The sequence below is a fragment of the Macadamia integrifolia genome, unplaced genomic scaffold (assembly GCF_013358625.1).
Source record: "Macadamia integrifolia cultivar HAES 741 unplaced genomic scaffold, SCU_Mint_v3 scaffold629, whole genome shotgun sequence".
NCBI classification, from domain to species: domain Eukaryota; kingdom Viridiplantae; phylum Streptophyta; class Magnoliopsida; order Proteales; family Proteaceae; genus Macadamia; species Macadamia integrifolia.
The window spans coordinates 145,754-159,422 of record NW_024870501.1 but is presented as its reverse complement, the minus strand read 5'-3'; the positions used below and the strand labels follow the sequence as shown (position 1 = coordinate 159,422).

General features: G+C 37.8%; 2 protein-coding genes across 2 annotated transcripts in view; both read left to right on the top strand.

The window, feature by feature from the left end:
• The window catches only part of LOC122069511 (serine/threonine-protein phosphatase 6 regulatory subunit 3), a 41,046-nt gene extending 36,519 nt beyond the window's left edge, over positions 1–4,527 (top strand). Inside the window, exons 17-19 of the mRNA XM_042633542.1 lie at positions 1,813–1,842; positions 2,530–2,600; positions 3,325–4,527. Of these exons, the coding sequence (XP_042489476.1) occupies positions 1,813–1,842; positions 2,530–2,600; positions 3,325–3,991 (768 nt within the window). The 3' untranslated portion in view covers positions 3,992–4,527. The remainder of the gene's footprint in view (positions 1–1,812; positions 1,843–2,529; positions 2,601–3,324) is intronic.
• Positions 4,528–9,485: 4,958 nt separating this feature from the next.
• Positions 9,486–11,738, top strand: LOC122069499. The gene is made up of 2 exons (XM_042633526.1): positions 9,486–9,964; positions 11,076–11,738. The coding sequence occupies exon 2, from the start codon at positions 11,237–11,239 to the stop codon at positions 11,579–11,581; it is 345 nt and encodes a 114-aa protein (XP_042489460.1). The 5' UTR covers positions 9,486–9,964; positions 11,076–11,236; the 3' UTR covers positions 11,582–11,738.
• Positions 11,739–13,669: the final 1,931 nt, after the last annotated feature.

The window sequence follows — 13,669 nt, the reverse complement described above, 5'->3', positions numbered from 1 at the left end:
AATTTTTGTTATTGATTTTGTTTGTCCTTGTATCATACTAGATCGATTCTGCATAAGGAGGACTTGGGTTCCTGTTAGATCTACTTTGTTTAGTTTGAAACTTAGGGGATCTATTTTACCTGAAATTTAGATGAAGCTATAGAATTTGGGGTTGGAAAGCTAAGGGAGTTGAGGAAATTGGAAACTTTAGATCTGATTCTGCAAGTGCCTCCACGTTTTTATTGTGAAGTTTTTGTTTATAACTTTGGTTGGTTTTTGTTTTATATAGGAGGTCTTGAACGTAGGAATCTGATTCTTAAATTTCACTTGAATTGGTTAAGGATTGAGCTTGCTAGATTTGATATAAAGGTGGCTGGGTCTTATGATTCTGAGATCATGAAGTTTTTACCAAAAGGTACAGCAGTGGTGCATCTTTTTGAAAGAACAATTTTCGAACTTCCTTTTAAATAAGTTTGCTTAAATAAGTGATTCTATATTCTTGAAAATGGCTTTAGGCATCCTAGTCATGTGATTTTTGCTAGGAAGGAGATTGAGGAAAAATTCGGTTTTTCTGAACCCTAGACCACATCATATGCACGTAAAGACAAAGAAATGTGAAAAACAAACTTTAGAAAATTGTTACTTTCGTGCTTAGCGGGGCTGTTAAGAATGAATTCATTATCTCATTCCTCCTTTAATAAAAGTAGGATGGGTGTGGATTGTCATGGTGGTGGACGTAATGCATGTAGGACGCTTTGGCTTGACCGATCTGTATGGTACGTCAGGTAGACAGCTGGTACCTTATTATAGTTTGTCATTATAAGCCGGTGGCTGATTTGCAGTGGTGTGTCAGGTTGACAGACGACACTTATTATAATTAGCGATAACCTGTCAATCTTTTTGCATAGATCCTCATGCTCGTCCTTGCTTGGCAATATAGAATTTATGAAGAACATTGGAGTTTCAATTTAAGGTACGAATTTTGTGACTTAGAGGTCAAGTGGTCGAAACAGCCTCTCGACATTCTCGGGGTAAGGCTGTGTAATTCTCCCCCTCTCCCCACGACCTCGCACATTTCTAGAGCCTCGTGCACCGGGTATGCCCTTTTTTATTTTAAAAGTTTCAGTTTACTAGAATAAACACATTATATGGTTTGTATCCTGGCAAAATTCTAGCTGTCTGTCTAAGTTGTTAAAATTTATGATATGGGCAAAAGGTTTCTTGCGTGGCTCAGTAAGGAAATGTTTCGACGACCTAATTGTGCATTGAAGCAGTGTGCTGTTTCTTTTCCAATCATTGGATAGATAATGCTGTTTCTTTTCCAATCATTGGATAGATAATACAGTATGGATTGGCTGCTTGTTTGGCTTCTTGTCCAATTGCAGAGCCAAATCCAATTATATGCAATGCAACCCCTTTCCCCCTGTATTGGATATTCCTTTATATGTGCAGCCGTTCATTTGTTTGCAGTCTTGTATACTTATTCAGTTGTTTCTACACCTTCGAGGTTGAGCTTGAATGTTGTATTAAGGTACATATCACTTTTGATTGCTGGATTGATGTTTCAACCTTCTCTCATTTTTAATTGCTGGTCATCCCTTTTTGGGCAGTTACTTTGTCTCCGTGTCCCTTTTAGGCTTGTATTGAATTTGCACCATCCATCCAGTACACTTATTTTTGTTGTTGCAATGATTCTTAGTTATTGTCTTTTGTCATCATACATCATCCTCATCATCATTTTTGTTATTGCTATTATCATCCTCATTATTCTACTTATTCAAGCTGTGGAAGTGATTGACTGCTTTTGTTTACCTTTGCTTTTGATGCATGCAGGCCCATGGTTCACTAGAACGTGATGATGAGGTATGTTTGTTTTAAACTTCATTAAAATGACTTGGATTCTGCATTAGTTTTTCAATGATAAAGAGAAGGTTCATGAACAATAGAATAATATGAAAGGTTTTAATACACCAAATCCTTTTAGGACGGGTGTTCTTTTCAAGGAACTTAAGATAAAAGTTTGTAGTAATTTAAGTGAGTTTAAAGAATCTGGATGCTCAATACTTCAAATTTTGCTTGATAACGACATCTAGAGCTATTCAATTAAGGGGTGCTTACCACAGCATGAGTCATTCCATTCTCCCGGTGAGAGCTAAAGTTTGGCTAGCCAATGATGATGTGGAAGAGAGCTGAGTGGAACTCACTTAGATTAGGTATTTGGTGATCCATTGAGTGCGTTAATGAGATGGGGAAAAAATCCAAGTGGTGTTCCACTCATCTGTGAGGTTGGAGGCAGGTACATCTTTGAGGGAGTGGGCTACAATTTTGCGATTACGTAGACAAAAAGGCTCTGGTTTATACTTTCTAAGGGAGGCTCGAGTAAATATGCTTTCATTATAGTTTCATTATCACATATTTCTCCAAATTGCTTTGTCTAGACTCTTCTACTCTTTTTTTTTTCCTTTGGGGTGGGGGTCTTGGTGTCGGGGTTCTTAGATTTTATTCACGTAATGGAAAGGATATGTGCTCTTACCAACGCATATTTGGCAGGATGTGTACTTTGATGATGAATCTGCTGAGGTTGTCATCTCTTCTTTGCGTCTGGGTGATGACCAGGACAGGTATGTGATTTTCTGTCTTAGTACATTGCTTTTGGTGGAGTTTTTTTGGCGTGAAGGATATTTGCATTAATGTAATACTAGAATGTACTGCTTAGTGTTCCATAAAAACGTGGCAGAAATGGAGGTTCCGACCATTATAGGACTTCATCTGCAGGATGTGGTTCTAAAATTTCATGACGGTCTGATGATCCTAATCATACTGCTGGAGAAATCTGTGGATAAATGGCAATTTTTTTTTTCCCTCTTGGGGTGTTTAGGGGAGATCATACTGTTGTAGACATATCTGTGGATAAATGGCAATGTTTTTTTTTTTTTTTTTGGGGGGGGGGGGATGTGGCTGGTTGGGGAGATCATCTGATGTAATAGATCCAGTGGTAGTCATCTGATCCATTTAGGCTAAGGAGGTCTTCCTGATTGATGTGCCAATTTTTTTCTCACGCATTTTGACATTTCAATTAGGGCCTTCCTTGGTAATAGCTCAGGCTGCCAGTCTAATGCGGCCACTTTGTGCCAAAAATGCCTTAGGACCAACTCCAGTGCACCCCTCCCAGGAATCTGCGATTGTCACCGGCTTACAGCCCATTTGACATGATTTACAGAACGTAAACATTATGCTGCTGTGCAACATTTAATGCACACTGAAATGTCATTGCCTGTGCAAGTAATCTGCTTCAAATGATTTGCTTGACCTAATTTTCTCTCTTTTGCTCCCTTTTGTTTTCAGTGGCTCTCTCTTTACGAACTCCAACTGGTTTGCTTTAGAGGATGATAGAATAGCCAGTGAGCGCTCGAGTGGATCACTTGCTTCACCCTCGCCTAATGCAGAGACTGGTGTTATCAGCAGCAGCAGTGACGATGAGGTTATTGCTGGTGAAGATGATGACCTTGCCGATACAGCTACATCTACACATGTGCCTGAACCAGGGCCCATTGCAGAGGGTTCTAGTAGTGCAGTTTCACCAGATGATCTGTCACAGGATCTGAAAGAAGAAATAAGACCTGACGAAGGTGATAAACCACCAGAATGGGTCCAATGGAGAGAGACATCAGATGACAATAACTCATCTGATGCAAATCATCCGCCTCTACCCAATGGTGAGCTTGAAGTGGATTCAAAGGATTATACTGATATTGTTGACATGGATACAATTGAATCTTCACCATCATCCGCTGACAATGCTAAAGATAGTACCACCATGGATGCCAAGGAGTCGGCCGTAACCACCATTGACAGCCAAAGTCTTAATGACTCTGAAATGTTGGAATCTGGCATTGAAAATTCTAGTTCTGACCCAGGTGCATCTGAAGATGTGGAGATGGTTGGGAAACAAGGCAGCACTGAAGCTGCAGAACTTGAGAAGAAAGCAGTCGAAGATGAAGTGGGAAACTAATGCTAGTTCTGCAAATTTGTTTGGTGGTACCACCTTGTGGAGGATCTGGTTGCTGTTGCAGAGCCAAAGGTGAACCCTGCAGGGCCTGCAGCCCCACCTAAAATTCAGAAAAATTTCATGTGAGTAAATTAGTGGCCTCTTGTATCAGAACCAGAGGATGTAGTCCCCAGTCCCCAGCCCCCAGTCCCCACCCTCCCAAAGTCACTAATTTGTTCCTTTGCTCCCCCCTCCCCCTTTGTCAAAAGCCAAAATTTTATTTATAAAACATATATCTTTGGTACATCCACCGTACAAGTCAAACCAAAAAAGCTTGTAAAGTGCAGGGTGGAGGTTGATGTAAAGTTTACATTAGAGAAAACATTATAGGCTCAAGCTGGCCATGCATTAGCATTATTGTTGCTCGTGGTGGGCTTGTTAGTGTCGAACCACCAAGGCAATAACTGGTCGGTATCTTCCCGTCCAAGTGCTAGCAGGGACACATTGGGTCTAGATTGTATACATTTTTAATGCTGAGATTGATTTTTTTTTTCTTGTTATACCATGAAGCTTTTCCATTGCATTAACCTTTTGGCTTTTTTTTTTTTTTTTTTTTTTTAATAAGAAATATGACCCAATGATTGGACTCTTGGACAATGAGTTCATAATACCCGAGGATGTTGTTGACAAACGCCACCGTTCCTGTAAGTGCTTCGCTTTCATCGGCTGACATTGAAGTTACAATCAAATCAAGATGGCACCAGAGGATGTGAAGAAAATATCCTTCACAATGCTCTATGGCAACTTGTTTTATATATATTTTTTACTAAGGACGTTTTTACTAATGACGGGCATTCGAAGCCTTTGGCCTGACTAGTGATGAAGGCCAAGAGTTGAGAGCTCTGGTTAGAGATGACCCAATGAAATGTGCCTTGGAAGGAAAATTCTCAAGGAAAAGTGAAAGCTATTTTCAATCAATGAAACTCTTGAGACTTCGTAGCAACTGAAGAGTTACATGGGGCACCTATCTTACCTTTGGCGCTTCGTCTCTGCTCTGTTTGAACATATACATCCCTGGTCCTAATGCTCTGAGAGAAAGGCCTGCTTCAAATGGTTCCATGAGCAATAAGAAGCATTGGAAATGGTCAAAAGTGTCTTAACAAATAACCTCACCCTAAGTCCTATTGTGGGAGGCCATTGAATTTGTAAGTGTGCTGGTAGCACAGGCAGACATAGTGGGGTTGACCAGAGTCCCATATCCTGTATTAGTTGCTTGTTAACGAAATGCTGACTTCATTCTAGTACTACCTTGAATAATTCATTATCTCAAACTGCAACTTGGCATCGGGAGGAAATCATTTCACTTCGAATTTTTAGAGAAAATAGTTTGTTAGTAGTGATCTTAGAAAAAAAAAAAGAGTTTCTAAATAGCTACTTTCTGATATGATTTATTCCGTGTCATATATATAAAGAAACAAATTGGCATATTTTTTGTTTTATGAGGTGTTGAAAATGATTTGGTTTGTTGGATCTCTTGGTGTGGATAGAGTTTCTCCATTCTTCCCTTCTTAATCTCTTGGCTCTATCTCTTATGATCGAAGTTTGTTAAAATGTGGCCCCATAAGGAGGCAAAGAGAAGACTCACAAGGGAGTCAATTGGGGCCATTTGGCCACACTTCATGGAAAACACATAACAACTTGTGGTGTATGTCATTGACCAACATTAGGACACATTCTCAACTGAGCATCATTTCAGTTGATATTATTACTTTATACTAAATATGGACCTTTCAATCAAGTGTGTGTTTCAAAGCTCGAAGTTCTCCCCTCCTCCCCCCTCCTTCGGTCATTCGGGTTATTAATAAATGCATACATGATATTGAATTTCTCCTCGGATAGGTTTAATTACCCTTATGGGAGGGGGGCATATGACCTTAACCTAGTACCTAGGCTTACCAAATTAGATCAACTGGTGTTATTTTGTGATGGCTAATTTGACCATATACTTCTATTGTTGAATGAGCTTCTATTGTTCTATTTAATTCCACTTTGGTAAATCATGGATTTACAATTCATATGGTGGCATAGAAAGCCAGAAGCATTTTGCAATGTATATATACCATAAAGGATGGCCTAAGAGTTCTGAAAAGTAGAGATATGAGTGGGAGAGGCAGATTTAGTTTGTTGGTTGACACTAAGACAACAAAAAATGATGGTTGTAGGATTTGTTTTAGATGTTCAATCTTTGATGACATACAATAAAGTGGGAGGCTTCTTGTAAACTGTCCATCATTAAAATAATGTTATTATTAAAGAACTTAACAAGCTTCCATATTTAAAATTGAAATAAGTTTCTATTCGAGGATATAACCAAAAAAAGTAGAAAGAGCACCTCAAGTATATAAAGGCACCAAGGACTTGAACTAACCGATATGACACTGTACCTCTATAACTTCCAACATTTCAACACTCACTCACATATAAATTCGGCATAGCTCTACACATGGACAAACAACATAAGGAAGATAAAAAATAAATATGGCTCTGATACCACAATTGGAGGGTCCAACCCAAAACCTTAAGGCATTAGGTGGAGAGAGCTCCTCAAGTATGTAAAGGTACCAGGGATTCGAACTAACTGATGTAAGACTATACCTCTATAATTCCCAACATCTAAAGGTTTCAACTTTTTTATTTTTAAATAAAAAATTAAATGTTTATTTAAAGCACTTCATATGTGTTAAACTGAAAATGCTTAGTATCACTTAATTTTAAAAATCAAATACTTAACACCAACAAATTCTAAAATAGAAAATAACAAATCATAATAGTGGTTCACAGAATGGACCAACCATGAATTAAAACACATTGATCAACAAATGCATAGTATAGTTGGTGAGCTGTGGTGGGTAAAAAATTCATGCTCACCAGGAGGTCTCGAGTTCAAGTCTCCTAGTTGTTATCTAATTCCCCTTCCTACTTATCAAAAGAACGAAATAATCACACTGATCCAGAATCTATGTAAGTTTGTCCAATCCATTAGAAAAATGTAACCTATTCATCCAATTTTTCCACGAGTCATTTTCCTATTGCTTCAACCACATTTTTTTTTCTGCAAGGTTTAACAAAAAAAAAAAAAAAAGATAATGTGAGACCAATAATGTGAATCCATCCACCATCCCATCGCACTTACTTTGCTTATTTATTGCATTAGACCAAGACCACTGGGTCCTAGATCCAGACATCGCATACCTAATAGCTATGCACCACGAGTTTCTACTTGAGCATAATTTTCTCCAGGACAGCCAATGAGAAAATGGTAGTGATCCAGGCACTGACTAACGCAAGAATGATTAAAGTGCTCCACTATATATGTTGTCTGTACTTTTTCTATTTTGTTTGTAGTCCGGGATTGTAATTTGTTCAAGTCCGTCAATTATTATACCTGCGGGATTATAAGTGTGTGAAGTACGATTGAATTTATGATGTTGTTAAGTACATGCTCAGTCTATAAATACAGCTCTTATGTAACATTTCAAGATCAGAGTGTTCAATATCAAATTCACTTGTGTTTTTGGTATCAGAGCATAGTTGGACCACTTGGACTGTTGACTGGCATAAAATATTAGTCATTTTGAATCAAATGGGGGGAAGGCAGCCAAGCAGGTCTTTCTAAGAATTCATCATTTTGATTGTTCAAAGAAAACATTGGCAAATACAATTATACATTTTATTGGAGAGGGCGGGGATAAAAAGAGATAATTTAATGTAATACTCAAACCTTAACCTTGGCAGTTGCCCAACAAGAATTTTGATGCCAATGTTTATTATTTACAGATTACTACCAAGTAAAATTATTATTATTTGGACTTTCACTAGGGTAAAATAGTCCTTCATCAAAATGGTTTTAAAAAATATTGTTTTTCTATATTAAAAAAATAAATCAAAATATGAGTTTTAATATTGCATCTTTTTTATGGTCGATTAACATAAAAATACTAGCCCCCGTGAGGAAGAATGATCATATTTTGAAAGTTATAGAGCTATACTTTTATATCGATTTGTTCAAGTCCTTAGTGACTTCATATACTTGACAAACTATCTCCGATTGAATGATGTGTAAGTAAATTCATATTATAAGTATATTTGAATGTATGATTGAAAAATAAGTTTTCTCTATATAGTTGCATAGATACGGTATCATATGCAATTTTAAAGGTTGATGTATTAAATGCAAATAATATGCATATAATACACATTCAATTCTTTTTTTAAAAGATAATTACACTCCCCTCCCTTGTATTTTGCCTTAATATCAATCACCTCCCCTCTATTATGAAACCTATCAACACCCTCCCCTGAACTTCCAAGATACTTACTTCCGTACCATAAACATAAGTTACCACTATTAAGTGATGACATAAGCCTAATGCTAGCATTCTAATACTCATACTGCCCTTATATAATATGAGATTCCTAAAACACCATTCTCTTATGTTTTTGGGTTTATGAAGCAAGAGATTGAAACCCTTTTTCAATCAATTGATATGAACAAGATGAGGGTTTGAGAGAGTTTATGTTCTTGCGCCTCACCTGAAATCGGAGGAGAGAAGAAGGAAGATCAGTACGAACTCACTTGAATTTCTACTTATGTTTTGGAGGGATTCTCATGCTCCAACTTTGCTACTTCTGTCTCTTATCTTGCTTTCATGTTTGAGTTTATTTTGATTCATATTTGAATTTCAATCCAGGTTGAGGCATCAACGAATCAAGTCATTGAACAACAAATGGTTGTTTATAATCTTTTTCAAAACATCCTTTGTCGTGTTATTAACGTCTAATTAGAGGTATTGCGGCTTCATTGTCATTTATTTGAAGGTTATTACATAATCATTTGTCGCGTGAGTTAGAGTTTTCTTATTGATGTTAGTATTTCTTCGTTCGCAGGCCAAACCCGATACCGATGAAGTGTTAGCTCAAGTGACTTTGCTTCTTGAAGCAAACGTATGCCTCAGATCATTTATTTTTTTAATTATTATTTATCTTCAGGTAAGAAAATGTAGGAATGTGTCCCTAACAATCAATGTATTTCTGATCAACAATATGGGAACTCTGTTGAGAAGAAGTCGCTACCCCCCCTCCTCCACATCCTCATGTACACTCGTTTACAAGACTTTGACCTCACTATTGCCTAACTCAGTTTTTGTTGCCTTAATAACCGCTGCCTCACTCAGGTCCCGACTGTCTCCGTTGCCGCTATCTCACTTAGGTTTCCGTGCACAATTCTCTCATAATCCCTAAATTTGAATGAATATGCTAATTTTGGGGTTTAAGAGATGATGAGGGTAGTCTTGTCTTTTAATATATTAGATTCGGGTTTCAGATATGATGAGGGTAAGTTTATCTTTTTTACTTTACCATCTAACACTATTAGGGAATAATGGAATGAAAGTATCTTGGAAGTTCAGGGGAGTTTGCTGATATGTTTCAAAATAGAGGGAAGGGGATTGCTATATATTTTTTTTCGGTGAAGAGGTGATTGATATTAATGCAAAGTAAAAAGGGCAGTGTAATTCTCAAGAAAAAAAAACAAAAAAACAAAAAACAAACACCCCACCCTTCCAGATCCCCTCACCCGGTCTTCTCCTTTACTGATCCTGAATACCAAGTACCAAAGCTTGGAACCCTAGCCCCTTTCTACCAAAAAAACCCTAGCCCCTCGCCTCTTTCTTCTCCGTCGCCGTTCCCGGTCGAGTTCAGCGGCGGCTGGCATGTGATCGAATCTCCGTTCCTCTTCTCCGTTTTTATTGATCAGCAGTGGCAGCAGCGGGATTCGGGAACAGTGCATAGAAGGTGATTGCAGCGTCTTCTCGGTCTCTGTTTTCGGCTCCTTCTTCGGCGAGTCTCCATTTGAGTCTATATTGAGTTGAGCCCCTGCCCCGGTGCTCCCTTCTTCTTCTCCGTCTCCGTTCCGCCGCACAGGTCTCTCTATTCTCTGTAAGTATTTCTCAGAGAAAACTGTGGATAAAGAAAAGCCATTTCAACATCAAAAACAACGAAAACTAGAACAAATATATAAAAATCGATTCGGAATTGTAACCAAGCATCACCCGAAAATCGGGTTTTGAAGCAGATGAAAAAATTTCTTTTTCCAACATTTGGCTCGACTTATTGGCTTCGGCGTGTTCCACACATGCCAAAATGGACATTGTAAGGAGCGGAAGATATAGTGTGGGACTCCTGATTGTACTAATTACAATCACTCTTTATGTAGAGAATAATACAATGGAGTAGTGAAAGCGGTTTCAAACTATCTGGTACCTTTTCCTGAGAATGAAAAAATATGTAGTAGATTGGATGTGTTAGTCCATCAATTTTGGGTTTCACCCCTGATGGTCGATCTCATACACATATGATTTGTGAAATGTGGATGTCAATGGTGCTGCATTGGCTGCTTTTATAATACTATTGGTTCTTCTGTCCTTGCTTGAGTAATCCCTTCTGTTGAAAGTGGGATTTCCTTGTAATATAGCATAAGACTCGTGTAATTCGATAACTCTGTAATTTCTTACTTTTCTTGTAGGTTTGCCTTGAAAAAGAAATTGCTAGTTTGCTGTTCTTTGATGGAAATCATGTTCCTGTTTGGTCAAGAATAGATCATGTGTTGCTAGAACATGGTTAATGACTGAACTTTAAGAATTTTGAGACTTAACCTGGATGCCATGAGGGTGTGATTGTACATATATTTGAAGCCTCATTGAGGGATTGAGTGGATTAGTAACAAAATTGATTTTAAGTTCTTATATTTCACTTGTAATTGAATGTCATCATTGTTGACTGCATATGTCTTTGTCCCATCTTTCCTGTTCCTTTTTTCTTTTGTGTCTTTCACTCAGGACTGAAGAAACCAAGTGTTTTTTTCTTTTCTTTTCCCTTATTTTTTTGGGGAACTTTGGAAGCAGCCTCTTCTGCGAAGCAGGGGGTAAGGCTGCATACATTTGCCCTTCCCAGACCCTTCAGTAGTGGGAGCCTTGTGCACTGGTATGCTCTCTTTTTGGAAGTGTTTGTGATGCCCCGATATGATAGCTTTACTTTCTATTATCTGCAGTGCAAAGGAGTTTCTTGGATTAAGAGATGAACCTGCTGGTCTTCAGATACCAAGCCATCTGCCAAAGTTGAAGGTGGGGTAAATTTAATCCATCAACTCTCTGTGCTGGATATAGAATAGCTTAGGCACCATCATACTAGATTAAATTCGAGTACAGACAAATGGAACAACCAATGGAGCTATCTTCAGTTCAAGCTGGAAGTTCAGATGGGTCTATCACAAACAGCTCACCCCTTGTCAGCCGTGTCCGGAAGTTGTTGTATCGACAAATGCTGGTGGGTGTCAATGATGGCCGGTTCTTCTTGGGTGTTTTTCACTGCATTGACAAGCAAGGCAATATCATCCTCCAAGATGCAGTGGAGTATCGTAGCACAAGACGATCCTCACCTTCCCCAATGGAGCAAAGATGCCTTGGCCTCATTCTCATTCCATCTTCGTGCCGGTCCTCTTGTCACGTAGATTGCTCCATTGATGAACAATTGTCTCTCTTATCTCTTGAGAAATAGCAGAAATGATGCTTCTTTATTTTTCTGTCATCTTGGCCTACCCACTAGACCATTCACTCGTCATTAATCCATTGATATTTTGAAATATGTTTACTGTGGTGTAATACTTCTCAACTGTTTTCCCTTCTATTGCTTTGAAACTTGCAATTTTCTTTCAGCATAATTTTTCAATTTTTCTCTTGCTGTTTGCAAGGTGTGAGAGGTAGGGGTGGACAATACAATAGGCCTTGTGCCTAATTTGTTACTAATTTGGTTGGAGTTCTAGAGGGAGTTTAGGTAGTTTGGTTGTTTCATAAATCAGATACTGTTTGATTTCAGAGTCCTCTTTTCCTGAGGATCTTCTAAAGATTATAGATCATCTTTTACCTTTTGAGGCCCATTAAAATTATTCCCAACTTGCGTTTTGCAATAATCGGGTACAAGGATGAAGTTGGGTTGGCTGAAATCAATGCTACCTAAGTCCAAAGCTGCAAAATCCCCAACCATAATCAACCACATTCTAACCTCGCTTTGAAATCTGAGCACATAAAAACATTAGGAGAAACTGAGAGCAGGTTTCCAACTGAAGCAGCATTTTGGTAATATCTTTTGAGCCCAAAATTCAGTGGACGTATTAGCTATTTCATATTGTAGTCATAGGTATATTTTTAGACCGATCTAATAAATTCTCTATATTTTTTATTTTAATATTTCAAAGGTAGGTCTTTTGTGTAATGGTAAGGTTGCTCCATTGTAACTTAATGGACATAAATTCAAATCGAGAAACAGCCTCTATGTGAAGTGAAGGTAAGACTGTACAATATGACCATCCCTAGACTTTACAGTGACAGAGTCTTGCAGTGGCGGTGTCTTTTTTTAACATTTTAATGCTTCAAAACTTCTTTTAGTCTAAGTTGGCTGCTGAATTTCACAGATGATCTATCCAAGGTATTCCAAATCTATCCACTTGTCAGAATGAGTAGTTTTGTAGCAAAACTAACCATCTCAGTTATGCTCCCAACTAGGTCTGCCAACATATTTTGGGGATAAGCTCTATATTGAAAGGGAACAAGTTTTCAAATCCGATATCCTCCATTTGCCTTTTTTTTTTTTTTTTTTTTTTGGGGGGGGTGGGGGGGCGTGCGGTTGGGGGGAAGGGGGAGATTTAATGACTTTTTACATGCTTTAGGAATTAGGACAGTATATGTAATGCCATGAAATGGTAGATGAGTATATGAAATATTGTTGCAGATACCAAAAACATAAGTCTGAGGACAGTTAAACGTGAAGTAGAAGCAGGTTTGTAGTGCTTGTATGTAAATTTACATGTATTTTGATCATGGATTTTAAACTTGGATGAATGAATAAAAGTTGAATGATTCTCATTCAATCTCAGTATGATTTGTATGATCTGATTCATATAATTATGAAGTCAATATGGGTCCGCTGGACTAGCCATGCCAAAAGCCTGGTTATCCCTTGTTAGTAGGAAAAAGAAAAAAAAAATGTAGTAAAAAGTGGTGACCACCCCCACAATTGGTTCACATATAATATGCAATTAAATGGACTATGTCCATAACCATAAAAAGATACATACCATTTGTTACATTTTTCAAAAGACAAAAACTTGTAACTAAAAAAAATAAATAAAGAAGAAGATGCATAAACTTATCCGTGCTCTATTACTTGGCCATTCTGTTATATTGAACACTTAATTTCTTGTTATTCATTATTTTCAAAAGTAAAGATTTTTTCTATATGCATATAAGGAGAGGGTTCTCTGAGCAAATGGCATAGAAATGAAGCATAACAAAACAATATCATTTGTTTGAGGGAAAGACATCATTTTATGTGAGGAGGAGAGAGATAGACATAAGTGTTAGCATACCCAATCCTAGCAGCTCAGATTACCTTTTCACATATATATATATATATATATATATATCTCTGTAGAGAAAAAGATCTCCACATTATCCGCTTAATGTACAACCTCTCACAATGACTTTTTATTTTATTTTTCTCTATTTTTCTTGTCCATTGTAGGTCCCCTACTGGTGATAGTGTCATTCTCGCTGCCATTGGTGTGGCATGGGTGTTCCCTCCTACACT